Genomic DNA, 23,572 nt, shown 5'->3' with positions numbered 1-23,572 from the left:
GGTCAAGGCTATGGTTTTTCCAATGGTCATGGATGGATGTGAGAGTTGGACTATCAAGAAAGCTGAGCACCGAAGAATTGATGGTTTTGAACTGTGGTGTTGGAAAAGACTCTTGAGAGTCCCTTGGACTGCAAGGAGATCCAACCAGTCCATCCTAACGGAATTCAGTCCTGGGTGTTCACTGGAAGGACTGATGCTGAAGCTGAAACTCCAATACTTTGGCCACCTGATGCAAAGAACTGACTCATTTGAAAAGGCACTGATGCTGGGAAAGATTGAGGGCAGGAGAAGCAGGGGATGACAGAGGATGAGATGGTTGGATGGCATCACTGACTCAATGGACATGGGTTTGGGTAGACTCCGGGAGTTGCTGATGGACAGGGAGGCCTGGTGTGCTGCGGTTCATGGGGTCGCAAAGAGTCAGACACGACTGAGTGACTGAACTGAACTGAAGTAGGGCAGAGGGGACAAATGGAAACTGCACCCATGACTGACTGGTTTCCTGCACCCTCCCTGGCTTGCCACCCAGCCTGCATGGAGTGAACGTTCCAACACCACTTGCCTGGCATCACAGCTCCACACTGGAGCAAGGACTGGTACAACCAGCCAAAAAGCTGGACTGTGAGATCTGAAGCAGCTCAAACCCCAGGTGGTGTCTGAGCAGCCAAAGGGCAGCCATTATTTGCAATTGTCCAGGCGACACACCAGAGGCAGTCTGGATCTCTGACAGTATCCAGATGGCCACAACCCAGCGCCAAACCTTGCTAACTACCCACAACAGCCCTTCTTGCTCCAGCACAGCTGGAGCTGTGAAGGAGCTGGGAAGGAGAAGAGCACAGACTTAAAGGAAACAGCCAGCTCAGACCCAAAGTTCAGGACTTCTGCTCCAGTGATGAGGTCTGGCCCAGCACCAAGGGGCATCCGCATCCATTAAGCATAGGGGAAGCCCTGCCTCACACTTGCCTCTGGCCCTAGTCTCCCCAGCTCCAGCTCCACTTCCTTTTAAGGTGATAGTTGCCTGCACACCCTGAGGAAGATGTGACTTGCATTCACATCAAAATCAGCTCTCTGACCAAAGCCACAGATGCTCCTTACCTTGCACCAGTGGTTCTTAAACTTAAACCAGCCTCAGAATCCCATAAAGGGCTTATGCAAATATGGAGGGCTGGGCCCCACCCAGTTTCCAATTTAGTGAGACTGAGAATCTGCCTTTATAATAAGTTCCCAGGTGATAACTGCTATTGGTTCTGTTTCAGACTTTGAAAAACACTTAGATAAGTCTTTCTCAAGCTGAGAATCACATGAGAATAATTGGGGGAGATTTTAAAATAATCAGTGTCCAGAGGTATTCATGTAATTGGTTGTGAGTATGGAAGTACAAAACCACGGTTTAGAAAATTCTTCAAGCTATTCTGGAATATGGCTAGCATTGAGCACTACCTTTTCAGATCCAACGCCTACAAGCCTGTTGGAACTACATTACTGTTTGTAATAGTTTCATTTATTTATTTTTGGATGTACTGGGTCTTCACTGTTGCACAGCAGGCTTTTCTCTACTTGTGGTGAGTGGGGACTCCTCTCTAGTGGCAGTGCTCAGGCTTCTCGTATGGTGGCTTCTCTCGTTGGGAATCACAGACTCTAGGGCACGCAGGCTTTAATAGTTGCGGCACATGAGCTTAGTAGTTGTGGCTCCTGGGCTCTAGAGCACAGGCTCAATAGTTGTGGCATACATGCTTAGTTGTTCTGCAGCATGTGGGATCTTTCTCGATCGGTGATCAAACCCATGTCTCCTGCATTGGCAGGCAGATTCTTCGCCACTGAGCCCCCAGGGCAGTCCCTGGAACTACATTGTTGTTTCAGATTTAATGACATCACTAAAGTGTGTGTTAACCATATTTTCTAGTTTCTGTATCTGGTGCTTTGATATCTTGGGTCTTGTTGATGATCTAAGAGGGACTGCCTATCCGGGGCTAGATAACTCCTAGGGATAACTCCTGCTAGTGTGCCTTCATATGCAAACTAAACAACCCAAAGCCCCTACCCATCATCTATCTGCTTTTTCAGGGCTCTTATACTGCAAGACACTATCCTCTGCCCTAATCACCCCAGGGCCACGTCTGACATCTATGGGCAGGCCCTACACTGGGGCCCACTGAAACGATTCAAACGAGACCATCCTAGCCCTGTTTATCTTGACTCACTGATTCTTCCCCTCAAAAAACATAGTAGAAGACTTTCCTACATTTTCTCCATGCTCTCTGCCTATGACCATCTGTGAGATGGTATGCCCCTTTCTCTTGGGAAGTATGAGTAATAAACTATCTTTTCAATGGAAAACTTCTCGTGATCTGTTTAATGACAGCATTTCTTGGGCAGGTGGATAAGGAGTCCATGGACCCAGTCATGTAATCATCCATGTCCTGGAACTTATGGCCATTTGGAATTTATGGCCATTCACCCACATCAGAAATGGGAGCTAGGTAGCTGGTTAATTGATAACATCAGAGGCATAGGAACAGGTTCCTTGGTGTCGTCAGGAGACCGACCTTTGTTACAAGATCTAAGGGAAACAAACTGACCTAATCCTGTGCCAAAACTATTTTTAGTAACAGGTCAAAAGGTATATATAATGAGATATCTTAAAAGCTGTATGTGGATCTCTTCCTAACCCTTTTGGTGTCTGTGCCAGAAGCTGTCCCTATTACTTCCTGACTTTTAATGAAGTTGTTACACTGCTGCAAAGACATGAGCTACTGTGTTCCTTTGGTCCTGGAGTGAATTCTTTCCTTTGAAGACCATGAACTCATAACTGACAACAAACATCATAGAACATAGGCCTCACTATACATGAATTTAAAAAAGTAAAATCTATATTTTAAAACAACGTGCTCTTTAGAAAATCACAGATCAGACCATTAGGAAAATGCTAAGCTGAATCAGTCAACATAATTTATCAGTCTCTTTTTTAAGAAGGGAAAGCTATTTTGTTTTTCATTTGTGAGCAATAAAAAGTATAGATTTAATTTCGACTAAAAAGAATTATAGACAGGTTCATTCTCTAACATGGATAATTAATAAGTTAATTATTGTTAAGTTATTCTTAATAAGACCCAGCAATTTCACTCCTAGATATATACTCAGAATTGAATGCAGGGCCTCAAACAAATACTTGTACACCAAAGAGTACAAAGTTCATAGCAGCATTATTCACAATAGCCAAAAAGTGGAAACAACTCAGATGTCCCTCATTAGGTGAATGGATATTCAAAATGTTATAAATATATATATGGAATATTATTTAGCTTAAAAAAGAATGAAGTTCTGATACATGCTATAACATGGATGAACCTTGCAAACATAATGCTAAGTGAATAAGCCAGACAGAAAAGGACAAATACTGTATGATTCCACTTATCTAAAATACTTAGAATAGACAAATTCAAAGAGACAGAAAATCTAGCTCAGACAAACCCCTTTCACATAGAAACTGCAAATGCTCAATTCAATATCCAAGATTAAATGAATGTAGGTCAAATGATCAATATTTAATCATTAGAAAATATAAAAACAACATTTCTTCCATCTTGACATCTTCTTGGAGAAGTTTTACCATATTCTTGCAGTTCATTGGAGATAAACTTACATTTTAATATTTTGCCAAAATCACTATTTTAGAGAATTGATGCATAGAACCTAGTATAATCTTATTTTTGTATAGCTTCATGGGGGATTTTTTGGCTCTCAAATCTGATAGTCAGCTCTCAGAATTAATATCAGCCTTGGAAGAAGAGCTCAGAGATCAGGGATCAGGGATGTGCCAAAGTGAGCCAGAGAAAAAATCGAGAGTGACTACAATAGTCTGTGACAGAAGGGACTGCTTGGTTCCCACATGATGAGAGAGATGAGATTTATGCATTGAATTTTTGTGTTTTTTATTTGGTCTTTTTAAAAGACTGTAGCACAGTTGATTAATAATATTATATACTTTAGTGCAGCATAGTGGTTCACAATTCTAGAAGTTATACTCCATTTATTAAAGTGAAGTGAAGTCACTCAGTCGTGTCCAACTCTTTGCGACCCCATGGACTATAGCCCACCAGGCTCCTCCGTCCATGGAATTTTCCAGGCAAGAATACTGGAGTGGGTTGCCATTTCCTTCTCCAGGGGATCTTTCCAACCCACAGATCAAACCCGGGTCTCCCACGTTGCAGGCAGACGCTTTACCATCTGAGCCACCAGGGAAGCCCATACTCCATTTATAGTTATTATATAATATTGGCTATATCCCCTATACTTTGCAATATATCCTTGTAGCTTATTTATTTTATATGTAGTAATTTGTGCCTCTTAATCCTATACTTCTATCTTGCCCCTCCACCCTTGCCTCTCACCACTGGTAAGCACTAGGTTGTTGCTATACCTATGAGTGTTTTCTTTGTTGTTACATTCATTAATTTGTTTTATTTTTTAGATTCCACATATAACGGATAACATACAGCATTTTTCTTTCTGTCTGACTTATTTCACTAAGTACCCTCCAAGTCTATCCGTGTTGTTGCAAGTGGCGAAATTTAATTATTTTTATGGCTGAGTAGTATTTCATATTTATATACCACATCTTCCTTATTCATTCATCTGTCAGTGAATACTTAGGTTGTTTCCATAGTTTGGCTATGGTCAATAATGCTGCCATGAACACTGGGATGTATGTATTCTTTTGAATTTTTTTTTTTTTTTTGACATACATTCAGGAGTAAAATTTCTAGGTCATATATTAGTGTTACTTTTAGTTTTTTGAGGAACCTCCTTTCTGTTTTCCATAGTGGTCTCACTGATTTACATTCCTACCAACAGTGTAGGAGCATTCCCTTTTCTCCACATCCTCACCAACATTTGTTATCTGTAGATTTTTTGATGATTTTGTTTAGTCACTCAGTCGTGTCTGACTCTTTGCGACCTCATGGACTGCAGCACTCCAGGCTTCCCTGTCCTTCACTATTTCCTGGAATTTGCTCAAACTCATGTCCATTGAGTCAGTGATACCATCCAACCATCTTATCCTCTGTCATCCCCTTCTCCTCCTGCCTTCAATCTTTCCCAGAATCAGGGTCTTTTCCAATGAGTCAACTCTTCACATTAGGTGGCCAAAGTATTGGAGCTTCAGCAACAGTCCCTCCATTGAATATTCAGGACTGATTTCCTTTAGGATGCACTGGTTTTACCTCCTAGAAGTCCAAGGGACTCTCAAGAGTCTTCTCCAACACCACAGTTCAAAAGTATCAATTATTTGGTGCTCAGCCATCTTTATGGTCCAACTCTCACATCCATACATGACTACTAGAAAAACCATAGCTTTGACAAGATGGACCTTTGTTGGCCAAGTAATGTCTCTGCTTTTTAATATACTGTATAGGTTTGTCATAGCTTTTCTTCTAAGGAGAAAGTGTCTTTTAATTTCATGGCTGCAGTCACCATCTGCAGTGATTTTGGAACCCAAGAAGATAAATTCTGTCACTGTTTCCATTGTTTCCCCACCTATTTGCTGTGAAGTGATGAGACTGGATGCCATGATCTTAGTTTCTTAAATGTTGAGTTTTAAGCCATCATTTTCACTCTCCTCTTTCACCTTTATCAAAATGCTCTTTAGTTCCTTTTTGATGATAGCCATTCTGATAGTGGTGAGGTGATATCTCACTATGGTTTTGACGCATTTTTCCGATGATTAGTGATGTTAAGCATGTTTTCATGTGCCTGTTAGCTATCTATGTCTTCCTTGAAATATGTCTGTTCAGGTCTTCTTCTGCCTATTTTTTAATTGGGTTATTTTTTGATATTTAGTTGTATGAACTGTTTATATATTTTGAATATTGAACCATTATCAGTTATATCATTTATAAATATTTTCCCCCATTCAGTAGTTTGTATTCTCATTTTGTCCATGGTTCTGTTAGGGGAGTGTGTCATTTCCTCGGTTCTGTCCCGTCACAACAAAAATTTGAAGCAACGGACATTAAAGCCCTCAGCGTGTCATAGCTCTTGGACAGATAGATCAGTGTTACAGCTCTCAGACAGATCTGTACAGAGTGTTACAGCTCTGTGTTACAGCTCAGTTTTATTTAGAAAATAAAGGAAAATACATCCTTGAGGCATGAGGGCATGCCAACCCAAAAGATGCAAAGAGAAGACAGAGAGCGCACGAGAGACCCTCAGCCTTTTGGCTCCTCTTTTTATATGTTTTTTCCTTCCCCTAGTCCTGCCCTGTGTAAACTGGGCTAGCTGGAGTGCTATTTGTTCTACCTGAGGTCCTCACTCGGGTCCTCGGACCTTCCTTTGTTCTATTTTCGTGGGCTTTTCCCTTCCTTGTCTTTTAGCCACTGCCATTCCGGATTCCTTTTGCCTATTCTAACTACTTAACAGTTCCCTTTGCAAAACAAAAACTTTTAAGTTTAATTAGATCCTGTTTATTTATTTGTTTGTTTTTCTTCTTTTTTTCCCATTTGTTTGTTTTTGTTTTAATTTCTTTTGTCTTGTTTCCCCTTCAATTTGCCATGAAGTGATGGGACCAGATGCCATGATCTTCATTTTTTGAAAGTTGAGTTTTAAGCCAGCTTTTTCACTCTCCTCTTTCACCTTCATCAAGAGTCTCTTTAGTTCCTCTTTTACTTTCTGCCATTAGGGTGGTGTCATCTGCATATCTGAGCTTGTTGATATTTCTCCCAGCAATCTTTATTCCACCTTGTGATTCATTCAGCCTTTTTAATATGTATTGTAAAACCTGAGGTAAGTAGGATAGACTCCTTTGGCTTTGTTGGGGACCAATAGGTGTCCCTTTGGGCCCATTTAGCTTTAGGTAGTGTAGTAATATCAAATCTTGTTTTAATCACATAAATGTCCATTTTATTGGTCCCATTTTAACTAATCATCCAAATATTTCTTTATTCATTTGAGATAACACCTTAAAGAAATTCTAACTTCTTGGGAATTATAGTCAGACTTTCCTTACAGGTTTTTCATGCTTATATTATAATTATTTTAATACTCTTTTTAGACATTGTAAAACCCATTGAGAAGAAGCACAGACCACAAATGAAGCTTCTCAAGCCAGTTTTTTAAACTTGCTTTAAATAAACTATGGAAGTCCTTAGTTTAATTATTAAATACATAATTTCACCTTTAGTTTGATTTTTGTTTATAGGTACCACTGGCTATGATGAGCATACTTTAGATTTACCAGTTAGTTTTCCCAATTTTAAATGATCCATCACTTGGCCACCAATAAAATATATCTCAATAGAAATTCAAACCATTAAGATGCAAAAGACCTCCCCATAAGAGAATGGGAGAGGATGTAACCTAAACCCAGAGAGTTTTACTCTCAAGACCAAGTTTTCAAAAACACAAACAAACAAAACAAAAAAGCACAGAAGGACCTGGGAAGATCAAGTAGAACATTTACATCTCAGAGACAAAGAGAAATGCAAGCTTCCCTCTAGAAAGTCTCTGTTTAAGTCTGAAAATATATTTTTACTAAGCCAGCTTTTCACAATAATGAAACTTAATTGCATGGGCAATGAAAGAGCCCCCTCAATTTCCATGGTGAGATTTCCTCCAATTTCCAATCAAGTAAGTACCTGCAGGTTTTGCATGGGTATTGGCGATTTCTCATTCCTTTTTATTTTGAGACTTTTATTTTCCATTTTGAAGTCAGTTTTTTAAGATAAAATTGCATGTGATGGACCAGTGTGTGCTTTTTGGGAGCTTAAGTTCTCTGGTTTTGCCCCAGAGTTGTTTAAGCCCCATCTTACGTGTCTCGGGTTTCCCAGTGGAATATAAGACTTCCATGGGTGCTCAGATTGTGGAATAGCCAATTCTTATGTGTGTCCCCTGTTGAGCAATTTGTTAATTACATGAGTGGGTTTTCCTGTAGGAACAAGCTGCATGGTATGCATGAGGTCTTGCTTCCACCACTCCTGCAAATTTCTCAGTCATCTGAGAAAGCTGTTGCCAGCCAGGAAGAGAGAGTCCTTTTTGGAGGTCAGAAGCTCTAGGAAGATTTCAGTTTTATTTTGACAAACTCTATTAAGGTAGCCAAGTCAAGGAAAAACAACATGCCAGTCTTCCCCCCTAATAACTCAGTCCTACCTTACGCAGTGTTTGAGCAGTCTTCCCAGTTGCTAGACTGAGGCTGACCACTCAGTATACAAAGAGTCTTCCCAGGGCCTTAACACTGAGGATCCCCTGCTTGAGCAAAATTTTCCCAGTGTCTGAACACCGAGGATATCCTACTTAGCACCTAAATTGAGAAAAATCTTCCCACTACTTTGAGGATGTCCTACCCAGTGTCTAAGCTGAGAGATCCAGGTACCTCTTCGTGAAAACAAGTTTCAAGGATAACATTTTCCCCCAAATAAAACTCAAGGTCATCAACCAATATAGGAGATCTGAGATCCAGGAAGATTCACTCAGATCTGTCTGGATTTCAAGGAGGCAGATGGGCACAGGAGGCCTCTGCTGGTACCAAGGCTCCAGATCCTCGTAGAGCTCAGGTCAAGGATAGGAATCCATTCTGGATCCCTTTGTTGGTTGCCAAAACTGTCCATTTAAAAAATAATCACAACCTGGAAGTTGTGAGTTATGTTTTATTTTATGGGAATTTTTAGGACTTCAAGTCGAGGAGACAGCATCTCAAGTAACCCTGAGAGAACGGCTCTCAGGAGGCAGGAGGAGGAGTCAAGTTATATAGAAGTTTGCAACAAGGGGCAAGTAGTCCGAACAGCAAAAGATTATTGTTAATTAAAGAAAACCAGATATCTCAAGTAATTTAGTGCTTTTTTATATGTGAGCAGATACAAGAGCCTGGGCTCACTGAAATCATTTCTTTCACATGTATCTCAGCTATCTGGGGCCAGTTTCTAAGGCTTTTCACACACACACCCCCCAGTTCTCAGTGCTCACCATGGGGAGTGGCTGAGGCTGCTGGATAGTAGGTATTGTTCTTTCTGGGTGCCCTCCAGGCTCAGAAATTCACAGTTGGAGGGATGGAATTGCTGATGACTGCGACATACTTGTTTGTTGATATGGCAGGAAATATTCCATTTCTCACTACCCTTATTTTGAGGGTTAAAGAAAATATTGCCAGTAAAGTCCTTGGCATTGTGTTCTTCACTAAATAAAATCTAACTTCCAGTTCTGCTATTAACACTATCATTAATGTAATATTAACAGAGTGACCTAGAGTAAACCTCCCCAAATATTAGCTGTTCTCATGTTATTACTATTAGAAAATCTGAGCTTTTGCATTACACTCACATCAGAGGGAAAGCCCTATAACTAGCCACACCTTCCAAGGGCCCTCTGAGAAAAAATATTCTTTCTCAAAACTCAAATAACTTACTTAAATGTCCAACTTACAATGACCCTCACCTTAAACAGAATAGAACAAGTTGTGCCATTGTAGGAAACCTCAGAATCTGTGGGCTAACACTGCAAAGGTTTGTTTCTTGTTCATGTTCCAGTCAGACTCAAATCCTTTGGTAACTGTCTTTCAAGCAGTAACTCAGAGACCCAGACAGCTTCCATCGAGAGATATATATTTAAGAACTATGCTTATAAGTAGCTTAAACTTTGTAGCTCTCTCCTACTGATCCTAATTCTGGGATAAGTTTTGTTTCTCTCCAAGATAATTATACTTATATCCATGAATCCATTTGTCATTTAGAATAGTTTGGCTCAGTGGTAAAGAATTCACTTGCCAATGCAGGACACACGAGTTTGATCTTTGGGTCAGGAAGATCCAGTTGGAGAAGGTAATAGCAACCTACTCCAGTATTCTTGCCTGGGAAATCCCATGGACAGAGGAGCCTGGCTGGCTAGAGTCCATGGAGTTGCAAAAGATTAAGACACAAGTTAGCAACTAAACAAGTCTTATTAACCATCACAATTGCTCTCATCTGAATGTACTAGCTGGTCTATTGATCCGTGTCCCTGCATCAAAACTAAGCCTAAGTTTAAATCTGACAAGTACAATTGAGTGGTACAATCACCTTCTTTATTCTAGAAAATATCCTCCTATTAATTCAGCCTAAGTTTGCATTTTTCTTTGGAGGGAGCAGTAAGCAATACTGAACTTAACATCAACTAAAATTGCTGTAAATGTTCAACAAATTCAGTTCCCTTTCATTAATGTTTATTCTTTTCATTCTGAACAGGAATCTCCATTATGGAAAAGTCCACAAGAAAAACACGTCCAAAAGATTTGCTTTCTCTACTTTATCTACTAATAGATCACGTACTTATTTATGCTAGTAGCTAGTCTGAGACAGGTAACTGTCAAGGCTTGACCAGCCCTGTTACTTCTTGAACTGACTGCTCCCGTTCACCTCGTTGCAGGTACCACATCTGCGTGACTGTGCTGATCTACTTCCTCCCCCTGCTGGTGATAGGTTATGCTTACACTGTAGTGGGCATCACACTGTGGGCCAGTGAGATACCTGGGGACTCCTCTGACCGCTACCACGAGCAAGTCTCTGCCAAGCGCAAGGTGAGCAAAGGGCTAGCAGCACTTAACCCACCCTGGCACAGGTGGCAGACTGGTAAGCATGTGAGCCCGAGCCTCAGGAGTCCCGGAGGCAGTCCCTGGGCCCCAAGAACTGTAGAAAGGAGGGGAGGAAAAGGGAGGGGAGGAAGAAATCGTCCTTCAATGTGCTTGTAACCTAGACCTGACTGTACAGGCATAAGCCCCCTCATTCTCACCTTAAAACTAACAGAAAACTGTCAACTCATTAAAACACAAGCACACAGATTTAACTACAGAAGCATGAAGAGCTATTCAGTTCTTTTTAGTTACTACCATTTGACAAAATAATACGTTCATTTCGTTCAAACATCAAAAAGTACTAAAAGAAACAAAACTAGGGTGATGGAGAACAAACTGGGAATTGCCAGGATTAGTACTGGGGGAAGAATCTGCCTACAAAGGGATTGCATGAGTGAATTTCCTTGCGATAATGGAGCAGTTCTGTATCCTGATTACTGTGGATTTTTTACTTATCTCTGCATATGATAAAATTTCATAGAACTACACACCAAAAAAGTGCATGTAAAAGCTGGCAAATTCCAAATACAGCCTGTAGTTTAGTTAATAGTACTGTACTATCATCGGTTTCTTGATTTTGATTGTGTGGCCTAGCTAGGTAAGATGGTATCACTGGGAGAAGCTTTGTGACGGGTGCCTGAGAATTCTGTCCTATTTTTGCAACTTCTTGGGAGTCTTAAATTGTTTGAAAATTAAAAGTGAAAAAATATATTGAGTCTTACCATGAAAATGCTCACTCCTTTCTAGGTCCTCTGTCTACCGAGTTCCCAAATGTTTATGCACGTACGCACACACACACACACACACACACATGCACACACATCATGGTAACCACTGTTATTTGTTATTAATCTTTTCAGATATTGTAATGCATTTATAAGCCAAATAAACATATATTCTTTTCTTTTTTGCATAAATAGTAAATATGCACTTTTCTTCCCCTCATTCTTTAATTTAATAGTATCCACAAAATCTTCAAAACTCAATATAGAAACAGCTTTCTCATTCTTTTTTCCCCTCTTTTAGTACCTCTTTGCATAGTATTTCATTGTGCAGATGCTAGATAGCTTTTCTTTTTTATTGAAATATAGTCGACTTAAAATAGTATTTAGTTTCAGGTGTATAGCATAATGATTGGCCATTTACATCCATTATCACCACAATAATTCTAGTAACCATCTCTCCCTACACAAAGCTATTAAAATATTATGGACTATATTCCTTATGTGGCTTATTATATCCCCATGACTTACTTGAGGTCTGCACCCCTTACTCCCCTTCACCCATTTCATCCACCTGCCCATCCCCCTTCTTTCTGGCAACCACTCTTTTATTTGCTACATCTGTGAATCTGCTTTCATTGTGTTTGTTTCTTTGTTTTGCTTTTAGAGTCCACATATATAAGTGAAGTCATGTGGTATTTGACTTACTCTTGGAATAATACCCTCTGGATATATCCATGTTGTCCCAAATGACAAGTTTTTATTTTTAATGATTGAGTAATATTCTATTGTATGTATATGCATTTTTATACCCATTCCTCTATCAGGGGACACTTAGGTTGCTTTCATATCTTCGCTATTGTAATGTTGCTATAAACATCAGGGTACATGTATGTTTTCAAAGTGTCTTTGTTTCCTTTGGATAAATATCCACGAGTGGACATGCTGGATCATATGGTGTTCTATTTTCAGTTTGTTAAGGAATCTTCATACTGTTTTCCAGCATGGCTGCACCAGCTTCTGTTTCCACTAACAGTTTCTCCTCGCCAGCCCTTAGTTGTTGTCTTTGTAATACAGCCTTACAATACATGTGAGTAATATCTCATTGTGGTTTGGTTTGCAGTTCCCTATTGATTAGTGATGTTGGGAATCTTTACATGTGCCATTTGGCCACCTGTATACCTTCTTGGAAGAAAAAAAAAAACACCTATACAAGTCCCTGCTTATTTTTTAATGCAGTTGTATGGTTTTCTTGATGTTGAGTTATATGAGTTCTTTGTATATTTTGGACATTAATCTCCTAACAGATATATTGTTTGCAAATATCTTCTTCAATTCAGTAGGCTGCCTCTTTGCTTTGTTTGTGGTTTCCCTCACTGTGCAAAAGCTTTTTACTTTGATGTAGTCCCACTTGCTTATTTTTGCTTTTGTTTCCCTTGCCTGAGGAGACAAATAAAAAACCAGCTAAGACCAGTGTCAAAAAGGGTGGTGCTTATGTTTTCTCCTAGAAGTTTTATGGTTTTGGGTCTTTAAGTTTTTCATCCACTTTGAATTTATTAATTCCATGCACTTTGATTTTATGTCCAATCATTATGTGACAGTGTGATCCAGTTTGATTATTTTGTATGCAGCGGTCAACTTTCCCAGCATACCTTGTTGAAGAGGCTTTCTTTTCCCCTTGTAGATCCTTGCCTCTGTTGTCACAGATTAATTGACTGTATGAGTGTGGGTTTTTTTCTGGGATCTCTATTCTATTCTATTGAGTTCTGTGTCTGCTCTGTGCCAGTACCATACTGTTTTTATTACTATAGATTTTAGCATAGTTTTTTGAAATTAGGAGCATTATACCCTTAGCTTTGTTCTTATTTCTCAAGCTTTTTAGGTCTATTTGGAGTCTTTTGTGTGGCCATATAAATTTTAGAATTCTTAGCTCTAGTTCTGTGAGATTGTTTTTGATATTTTGATAAATTACATTGAGTCTGTATGTTGCCTTCAGTAGTATGGTCATTTTAACAATATTAATTCTTCCAATCTGTAAGCATGCTATATATTGGTCTATATTGATTTTTGTTTGTGTCTTCTTCAATTTATTCTATCAATGTTTTATAGTTTTCCATGTACAATTCTTCTAGATCCTTGGTTCAGTTTATCCTTAAGTCTTTTTGATGTAATTGTAAATGGGATTCTTTTCTTAATTTCTCCTCTGATAGTTCATTAGTAGTATATAGAAATGCAACAAATCTGTGTGTATTCCTTATCTACTTCTATTTAACTTTACACTTCTATTCTTTTGCTCTTTTATTTCTTTTTCTCACCATATGGTTAGTTTCTTCTGTTTTCATTGTTTTATTCCCCAGTTGGCACCTTGTTTCAGTTTTGTTTTCCAGTTTGTGCTTTAGTTAGCTTTGTTCTTAACCGGTGGATACCATTTTTTGTTTCCTTTGTTCAGCGGGTCTATCTATTGTACTTTTTTTTTTTTGCTATTTTGGATTTGTTTATGGGTGTATATGTATGTGTGTATATTCTATTATTTTAGTTATTATTTGCCTGATTTTGTAATTGCTATTAGTCTGGGGTGCGTCTTTTGTTTCTCATTTTTGTATATTCATTTTAATCCCATTTACTGCCATACCAAACCACCTCTGGAATCTCTGTTCCCTGGAGAGTCTCCAAACCCAGAGCCTTTGGAGTGGGAGCACTGACTCCAAGACACTAGACTACCAGAGAACTCCTAAGCCTCAGTTCAGTTCAGTCGCTCAGTCATGTCCGACTCTTTGTGACCCCATGAATCGCAGCATGCCAGGCCTCCCTGTCCATCACCAACTCCCGGAGTTTACTCAAATTCATGCCCATCGAGTCGGTGAGGCCATCCAGCCATCTCATCCTCTGTTGTCCCCTTCTCCTCCTGCCCCCAATCCCTCCCAGCATCAGGGTCTTTTCCAATGAGTCAACTCTTCGCATGAGGTGGCCAAAGTACAGGAGTTTCAGCTTCAGCATCAGTCCTTCCAATGAACACCCAGGACTGATCTCCTTTAGGATGGACTGGTTCGATCTCCTTGCAGTCCAAGGGACTCCAAGAGTCTTCTCCAACACCACAGTTCAAAAGCATCAATTTTTTGGTGCTCAGCTTTCTTCACAGTCCAACTCTCACATCCATACATGACCACTGGAAAAACCATAGCCTTGACCAGACGGACCTTTGCTGGCAAAGTAATGCCTCTGCTTTTTAATCTGCTGTCTAGGTTGGTCATACCTTTCCTTCCAAGGAGCAAGCGTCTTTTAATTTAATGGCTATAGTCACCATCTGTAGTGATTTTGGAGCCCAAAAAAATAAAGTCTGACACTGTTTCCACTGTCTCCCCATCTATTTCCCATGAGGTGATGGGACCAGATGCCCTGGAGTATCAAATAGTGAGAACTCCCACAAAAGCAACCACTTGTACACAAGACCAAGCATCGCCCAACTGCCAGTAGCTCCCTGCACAAGATGCCTCATCCAAACAGCAAACAAAGCAAAAACATAAACCCAATCATCAGCAGACAGAATTACCACCTCACTCAGCCTGCCCATCAGAAGGGTAAAAAATTCACCCCCTTCCAAAAGGATGCAAGCACAAGTCACACCTTACATGAAGCTTACACAAATCCCTGGACCAACTTTACAAGGGCAGAAACCAAAGGAAGAAAGAATTCAACCTCAAAGTCTGGGAAAAAGAGACCTCAAATACAAAAAATTTAAAAAAAAAAGAAAAGAAAGGCAGAGAAATACTGTACAAATGAAGGAACAACCTAGAAAGACACAAGTCCAAATAAATGAAGAGGAAATAGGCAAACTACCAGAAAAGAATTCAGAATAATGATAGAAAAGATGATTCAAAACCTCAAAAATAGAACGTAGAAGATGCAAGAATCAATTAACAAAGATATATAAGAAATAAAGAATAAACATATGGAGACAAACAACACAATTACTGGAATTAAAAATACTCTGGAAGGAATCAATAGCAGAATATCTGAGGCAGAAGATCGGATAAGTGAGCTGGAAGATAGAATGGTGGAAATAACTGCTGAAGAGCAGAATAACAGAAAAAAAATTAAAAACACTAAGGATAGTCTCAGAGACCTCTGGGACAATATTAAATGCACCAACATTCAAAAAAAAGAAGAGAAAAGAAAGAGTATGAGAAAATTTTTCAAGAGATTAGAGTTGATAATTTCCCCAGCATGGGAAAGGAAATAGTCAATCAAGTCCAAGAAGCACAGAGTCCCATACAGGATAAACCCAAAGAGAAACATGCCAAGACATATACTAGTCAATCTAACAAAGATTGAAGACAAAGAATATTAAAAGCAGCAAGGGAAAAGCAACAAGTAAAATACAAAGGAAACTCCATACATTAACAGTTAATCTTTCAGTAGAAACTCTGCAGGCCAGAAGGGAATGACAAGATATATTTAAAATACTGAAAGTGAAAAAATCTACAACCAAAATTACTCTAAGCAAGGATCTCATTCAAAACTGATGGAGAAATCAAAAGCTTTACAGACAAGCAAAAGTTAAGAGAATTTACTACCACCAAATCAGCTTTACAACAAATGTTAAAGGGACTTATATAGTCAGGAAATACAAGAGAAGAAAAAGATCTACAAAAACAAACCCCAAGCAATTAAGAAAATGGCAATTTGTTGTTCAGTCACTCAGCCATGTCCAACCCTGCAATCCCATGGACTGCAGCACTCCAGGCTTCCCTGCCCTTTACCATCTCCCAGAGCTTGCTGAAAGTTGTGTCCATTGAGTCAGTGATGCCATCCAACCATCTCACTCTCTGTCATCCCCTTCTCCTCCTGCCTCCAATTCTTCCCAGCATCAGGGTCTTTTCCAAAAAGTTGGCTCTTCACATCAGGTGGCCAAACTATTGCAGTTTCAGCTTTAGCATGAGTATTCAAGATTGATCTCCTTTAGGATGGACTGGTTTGATCTCCTTGCAGTACAAGGGACTCTCAAGAGTCTTCTCCAACACCACAGTTAAAAGCATCCATTCTTCAGCACTCAACCTTCTTTTATGGTCCAACTCTCACATCCATACATGACTACTGAAAAAGTCATAGCTTTGACTTTATGGACCTTTGTTGGCAAAGTAACGTCTCTGCTTTTTAATATGCTGTTTAGGTTTGTCATAGCCTTTCTTCCAAAGATCAAGTGTCTTTCAATTTCATGGTTGCACTCACCATCAGCAGTGACAAAAACAAACTCCAAACAATTAAGAAAATGGCACTAAGAACATATATATCAATAATTACTTTAAATGTAAATCAATTAAATGTTCCAGCCAAAAGACACAGACTGGATGAATGGATATAAAAACCAGACCCATATATATGCTGTCTACAAGCAACCCACTTCAGACCTAAAGATACATATAGCCTGAAAGTGAGAGAATGGAAAAATATATTCCATGCAAATGGAAATCAAAAGAAAGCTGGAGTAGCAACCATTATATAAGACAAAATAGACATTAAAATAAAGAACATTACAAGAGATAAGAAGGGACACCACCAAAGATCCGAATATATTCAATGCACTCCCTATGAAACTACCAAGGGTATTTTTCACAGAGCTAGAACAAATAATTAAGCAATCTGTATGGAAACACAAAAGAGCCCAAATAGCCAAAGCAGTCTTGAGAAAGAAGAATGGAGCTGGAAGAATCAACTTTCCTGACTTCAGATTATACTACAAAGCCATAGTCATCAAGACACTATGGTACTGGCACAAAAACAGAAATATAGACCAAAGGAACAAGATAGAGAGCCCCGAGATAAATCCATGCACCTATGGGTACCTTATTTTTGACAAAGGAGGAAAGATATACAATAGGGCAAAGATAACCTCTTCAATGAGTGGTGCTGTTTAAACTGGATAGCTACATGTAAAAGAATGAAATTAGAACACTTCCTAACACCATACACAAAGATAAACTCAAAATGGATTAAAGATATAAATGTAAGACCAGAAACTATAAAACTCTTAGAGGAAAACATAGGCAGAACACTCATAGGCAAACCATAGCAGAACACTCAATGACATAAATCAAAGCAAGATCCCTTATGAACCATCTCCTAGGGTAACGGAAATAAAAGCAAAAATAAACAAGTGGAACCTAATTAGGCTTAAAAGCTTTTGCTCAACAAAGGAAACTATAAACAAGGTGAAAAGGCAGCGTTCAGAATGGGAGAAAATAATAGCAAATGAAACAACTGACAATGGATTATTCTCCAAAATATACAAGCAGCTCATACAAGTCAATACCAGAAAAACAAACAACCCAATCAAAACAAGGGGGAAAGACCTAAACAGAAATTTCTCCAAAGAAGACATACAAATGGCTAACATACACATGAAAAGATGCTCAACATCACACATTATTAGAGAACTGCATATCAAAACTACAATGAGATATCACCTCACTCCAGTCAGAATGGCCATCATCAAGAAGTCTACAAACAATAACTGCTGGAGAGGGTGTGGAGAAAAGGGAACTCTCTTGCACTGTTGATGGGAATATAAACTGATACAGCCACTATGGAAAAGAGTATGGAGATTCCTTTAAAAAACTAGAAATAAAACCTATGACTCAGCAATCCCACTCCTAGGCATATACCCTGAGAAAACCAAAACCAAAAAAGATACATGAACCCCAATGTTCATTGCAGCACTATTTACAATAGCTAGAACATGGAAGCAACCTAGATGTCCATCAACAGATGAATGGATAAAGAAGTATACACACACACACACAGAGGAATATTACTCAGCCATAAAAAGGAACACATTTAAGTCAGTTCTAATAGGTGGATGAAACTAGATCCTATAATATACACAGGGAAGTAAGTCAGAAAGAAAGATAACTATTGTACACTAACACATATATATGGAATCTAGAAAGATGGTATTGACGAATTTATATGCAGGGCAGCAGTGGAGAGACAGACATAGAGAACAGACTTACGGACATAGTGTCGGGGGAGCGTGGAAGGAGAGAGTGAGATGCCTGGAGAGAGTAGCATGGAAATACATATGCTAACATATGCAAAATAGATAGCCAATGGGAATTTGCTGAGTGACTCAGGGAACTCAAACAGGGGCTCTGTAACAACCTAGAGGGGCGGAATGGGGAGAGAGATGGCAGGCAGAGAGAGGGGACCTATGGCTGATTCATGTTGATATTTGGTAGAAAGCAACAAAATTCTGTAAAGCAATTATCCTTCAATTAAAAAATAAATTTAAAAAACAACACACACACACACAAAAGACCTAAATGTTAGACTGGGCACTATAAAACTCCTAGAGGAAAACATAGGCAGAACACTCTCTGATATCAATAATAGCAATATCTTTTTCAATTGATCTCCCAAAATAAGGGAAATAAGAACAAAAATAAACAAATAGGACCAACTTAAACTCAAAAGCTTTTGCACAGCAAAGGAAATGACAAACAAAACAAAAAGACAAACCACAGATTGGAAGAAATATTTGCCAGTGATGTGACCAACAAGGGATTAGTCTCCAAAATTTACAAATAACTCATAATGCTTAATAGCATCAAAACAAGCAACCCAATCAAAAAATGGGCAGAGGACCTGAATAGACATTTCTCCAAACAAGACATATAGTGGGCCAAGAGACATATGAAAAGATGTTCAACATTGCTAATTATTAGAGAAATGTAAATCAAAACTACAATGAGGTATCACTTCTCACCTGCTAGAATGGCTACCATCAAAAAAATCCACAAACAATAAAAGCTGGAGAGAGTGTGGAGAGAAAGGAACCCTCCTACACTGTTGTTTCTAATGTACATTGGTACAGCCACTATGGAGAGTAGTATGGAATTCCTTCAGTTCAGTTCAGTAGCTCAGTCATGTGCAACTTTGGGACCCCATGGACTACAGCACGCCAGGCCTCCCTGTCCATCACCAACTCCCGGAATTTACCCAAATTCATGTCCATTGAGTCGGTGATGCCATCCAACCATCTCATCCTCTGTCGTCCCCTTCTCCTCCTGCCCTCAATCTTTCCCAGCATCAGGGTCTTTTCAAAAGAGCCAGCTCTTCACATCAGGTGGCTGAAGTATTGGAGCTTCAGCATCAGTCCTTCCCATGAACACCCAGGACTGATCTCCTTTAGGATGGACTGGTTGGATTTCCTTGCAGTCCAAGGGACTCTCAAGAGTCTTCTCCAAGACTATGGGTCAATGAGGGCTCTGAGGCTGATATCAGCCCACTGGTGTGTGGGTAAGCTCCTAGATCTAACAGGCTAAAAGGATAACTCCAAAATGAGATTTGCCAAAATCAATGTCCTCAAGGTAGAATGAACTCCCTAAAATGGCTGCCACCAGTATTTTCGTCCTTGGAGGTGGTCCCAATTGCCTCCTGCCTCTCCAGGAGATTTCAAGGTCAGCAGGTAGGTCTGACGTGGGCTCTCTTAGGAACAGAATTTCTGTTTCCTACAATCTTCTCGCACTCCTGTGTATAAGCCCTGGTGGCTTTCAAAGTCAGAGAGTCTTGGGTGTTGTCTTCCCAGGTCAGGACCCACTAGGAACCCAGCGTGGGGCTCAGACCTCTTGTTCCTGGGGGAGGAACTATGCAATTGTGATTATCCTTCCATTTGTGGTTTACCTTCCCAAGGGTATGAATCTTCACTACATTGCATCTCTATTTCTCCTACCCATCTCACTGTGATTCCTTCTTTATATCTTTAGTTGTAGAAAATCTTTTCTGCTAGTCTTCAGCTTTTCCCATATATAGACACTTTGTAACTAGTTGTAATTCTGGTGTGCCCATGCGAGGAGATGAACTCACTACCTTCTTATTCTACTATATTGGCCACACATCTTCTAGGTCATTCTTTCTCTTAAGATTTCTTGGGAATAAAAAGGGATGGGTTATATCACCCTATATTCATAAAGCCATTTTATGAATATTCCCTTTAAACATCTGACAATCCCTTGCTGCAGCTATCCAAATCCTACCCATTCTCTTTCCCTCCCCCAGAGTCTTCAAGTCTAGAAGCCTACTCTGACTCATGGCCCTTTTCCTTCTGCTGCTTTCTCCCCATTCCTGGATCTTTTCTTCCTGAACACCCTTTGCTCATTAATCTGGTCTCCCTTGGCTTCTCCAGCCATTGCCCAGAAGTATGATATGATATTCTCAAACATGAATGCACATGAGAATAATCTGAAGGGCTTCTCAAACACTGAATTCTGAGTCCCACATTCAAAGTTTCTGATTCAGTTAGATTGGAATGGGGTCTAAGAATTTGCATTCCTGACAACTTCTCAAGTAATATTTATGTTCCTGGTCCTGGGGCCACTCTCTGGGAATCACTGATATAACCAAAGTCCTTTGGTACCACAAGGCGGTCCTTCCTCCACCTTGAAAGTTGTTATTATATTGATAGTTACTTTATATTGCATATCACACTGTGCATAGTAAGTGGGCAGGGTAAGAGAGAAAAGAACCATTATAAAGGGAAGATGGGCTGCTAGTCTTACCTGTCTCACTCTCTTGCCAGGTGGTTAAGATGATGATCGTTGTTGTATGCACCTTTGCTATTTGCTGGTTGCCCTTCCACATCTTCTTCCTCCTGCCTTACATCAACCCTGATCTCTACCTGGAGAAGTTTATTCAGCAGGTTTACCTGGCCATTATGTGGCTGGCCATGAGCTCTACCATGTACAACCCCATCATCTACTGCTGTCTCAATGACAGGTAAGACCCTCATCCCCCATACTCTCTCCAGGACAAGAAACTAATAATCCTTCTGTTGAATCCCTGCTGACTGAACCAAGCGATGATTAGTTTTCTATAGTCTGTACCACTCACTCCTCTCTCACAGCCGGCTCTGCTCAATTAGGTTAGCTTCTTGGGGACTACAAAGACAAACGGTCTTGTCACCATGCAGGAATAGGAGCCGTGAGAAGACCTTTGTTCCTTTGCAAGAGGAGCCAGAAACACATACCACCGGTTACTAAGTCAGTGTTGGAGGGTCGGGTGCAGGGCAGATAAAAACTCTCTGTGATTAATACACATAAATCAGGTTGCCAGCTGGATCAAGTTCATGAATTTGTTCAATCTACTCTAAGGATCCCATGTACAGAGAGTAGTGCGTGCAGAAAGAGACAGAGAATCAGAGAGAGAAAGAGTCAGAAAATGAATGAGTCAGAGAGTGAGAGAGAACGAGAGAGAGAGATCGATGCCACGAATGTTAACCACCACGTGGCATTTTTTTCCCTTCTCTGATCTCTCATTTTCCTCTTCCCATCTCATCTGGGCAGGGACTTCCCTGGCAGTCCAGTGGTTAAGATTTCACTTTCCAATGCAGCAGGGGTAGGGCGGGTTCAGTTCCAGGTTGGGGAGCTACGATCCTACATGCCTTGCAGTCGGAAAACCAAAACACAAAACAGAATCAATATTGTAACAAATTCAATAGACTTTAAAAATTGTCCACATCAAAAAAGTCTTAAAAAAATTTTTTTAGGTAGCTTTGTCCAGTTTCTTCCAGTACTTCCAGCAGGACAGGGTAAGCAAAAAGAAGTCAGAGCCTCAAAGGTCTGATTCTGCCTTTGTTTGGCCACAGGGGCCAGGAGAGCCTTTCCTGGAGTGGAAGCCAACTTCAGACAAGTAAGAAAAGAAAGAACCATCAGAAATGGTGATCAGCAACAAGGAATCCACCCCAGTGTGCAGAGTCTCCAAAAGGGAGCTGGGAAGCTGTGGTGGCAGTTCAGTCATCTGGAGCACCACCTCAGCCTCTGTGTGAAAAAGGGAGACAGGAGAAGGAGGGGAGGGATAAAAGACTTGTCACATTTATGGCCAACAGTTATCAGCCTATAAGGAGCCTTCTATGAGTGAGACACTCAGGGACTATGACTTTGAAGACAGATATTCCCTGGGACTTGTCCAGATGGTCTTTGTCTAACTCACAGATGTATCTTTCTTCTAAGAGCCTCACAATCTGCCTAAATATTTCTAGGTTAAATCTCTCAGCACATCTTTTAAGTAAAAGCTGATTCTCCATGCTTAAAACACAGGGAAACTGAGGCACACTGAAGGGACACAATTGGTAGAAAGTCAGTGAGCTACTTGAAGGAAAGGACTGAGTCTTGACGCTGTATTGTACATATAATGAACACTTGGTGAATGTTTTTACTGATGCTGAACTGACCCAGAGCAGGTAGAGGCAGACCATTTCAACTACCACCCTCAGTACAGACTTGAATTTCACATGAACTTGGGTTCTAATCCTGGAGTTGACCTTGACAACTGACCTTTGAATCTTTTGCCCTTAGCATCTCCAGTTATCAATTAATTTAAAAAAAGAAGAAGACAGAGTCTCATTTGGGTATATCCTCATATTAAACAGCTTCTGCAATGGTGGGAACACCCCTGATAGCAGGCCATACTCAAGCGTTACTTGTCCATCCACTCTCTTTCCAGGTTCCGTCTGGGCTTCAAGCATGCCTTTCGGTGCTGCCCTTTCATCAGTACTGGCGACCATGAAGGGTTCGAAATGAAATCCACCAGGTACCTCCAGACCCAAGGCAGCATCTATAAAGTCAGCCGCCTGGAGACCACTGTCTCCACAGTGGTGGGGGCCCATGAGGAAGACCTGGAGGAAGGGCCCAAGGCCACGCCCGCATCCCTGGACCAGATCTCCAATGACCCCTCTCACAGCGACTCTAAGACCACAATGGAGAGCTTAAGCTTCTACTCCAACATGCTCTCCTAGACCACGGGGCTTTCAGCAGGCACGGCCACCTCTATCTTTGTCTTGCTTCATTTCATGCATGGATAAAGCTTCAGTATAAAATCCATAAGAAACACCCTTGGGACTTGTGAAAGGCTGAGAATAGATTGGGGAAAACATTCCATTCTGAAGTCAAAAACCTACATTCTTCTATATCTTTGTCACACACGCACTGTGTGACCGAAAAATCATCGACTTCTCTGAGCCTGTACAATGAGGTTAAACTTGATTTTCTCTGCAATCCATTCCAAGATTCTAGAATTAATTTCAATTGCATGTACTCATTTCAGGGTGATTCCTGCAGTGCAGCAACAGATCAAACCAATCTGTTTGTCTAGAGATCCTGTCTTACTTCAATAAAGGTGTTCTCAGTCTTGCTTAGATTATTTTCCTTTAGCTGGTGGCTAACACTGCATCAGCCTCTGCTTGATAAGGTAACAAAAGGAGAAA

The 23,572-nt window shown here is 40.2% G+C and overlaps 1 protein-coding gene across 1 annotated transcript in view; it reads left to right on the top strand.

Annotated features, from left to right (window-relative positions):
- TACR1 (tachykinin receptor 1) overlaps positions 1 to 23,372 on the top strand; it is a 162,620-nt gene extending 139,248 nt beyond the window's left edge. Inside the window, exons 3-5 of the mRNA XM_043918480.1 lie at positions 10,390 to 10,540; positions 20,891 to 21,087; positions 22,813 to 23,372. Coding sequence (XP_043774415.1) covers positions 10,390 to 10,540; positions 20,891 to 21,087; positions 22,813 to 23,104 — 640 coding nt within the window. The 3' untranslated portion in view covers positions 23,105 to 23,372. The remainder of the gene's footprint in view (positions 1 to 10,389; positions 10,541 to 20,890; positions 21,088 to 22,812) is intronic.
- Positions 23,373 to 23,572: the final 200 nt, after the last annotated feature.

This window comes from Cervus elaphus, chromosome 11 (genome assembly GCF_910594005.1).
Source record: "Cervus elaphus chromosome 11, mCerEla1.1, whole genome shotgun sequence".
Taxonomy (NCBI): domain Eukaryota; kingdom Metazoa; phylum Chordata; class Mammalia; order Artiodactyla; family Cervidae; genus Cervus; species Cervus elaphus.
This window is presented reverse-complemented; position numbering and strand designations above follow the sequence as displayed.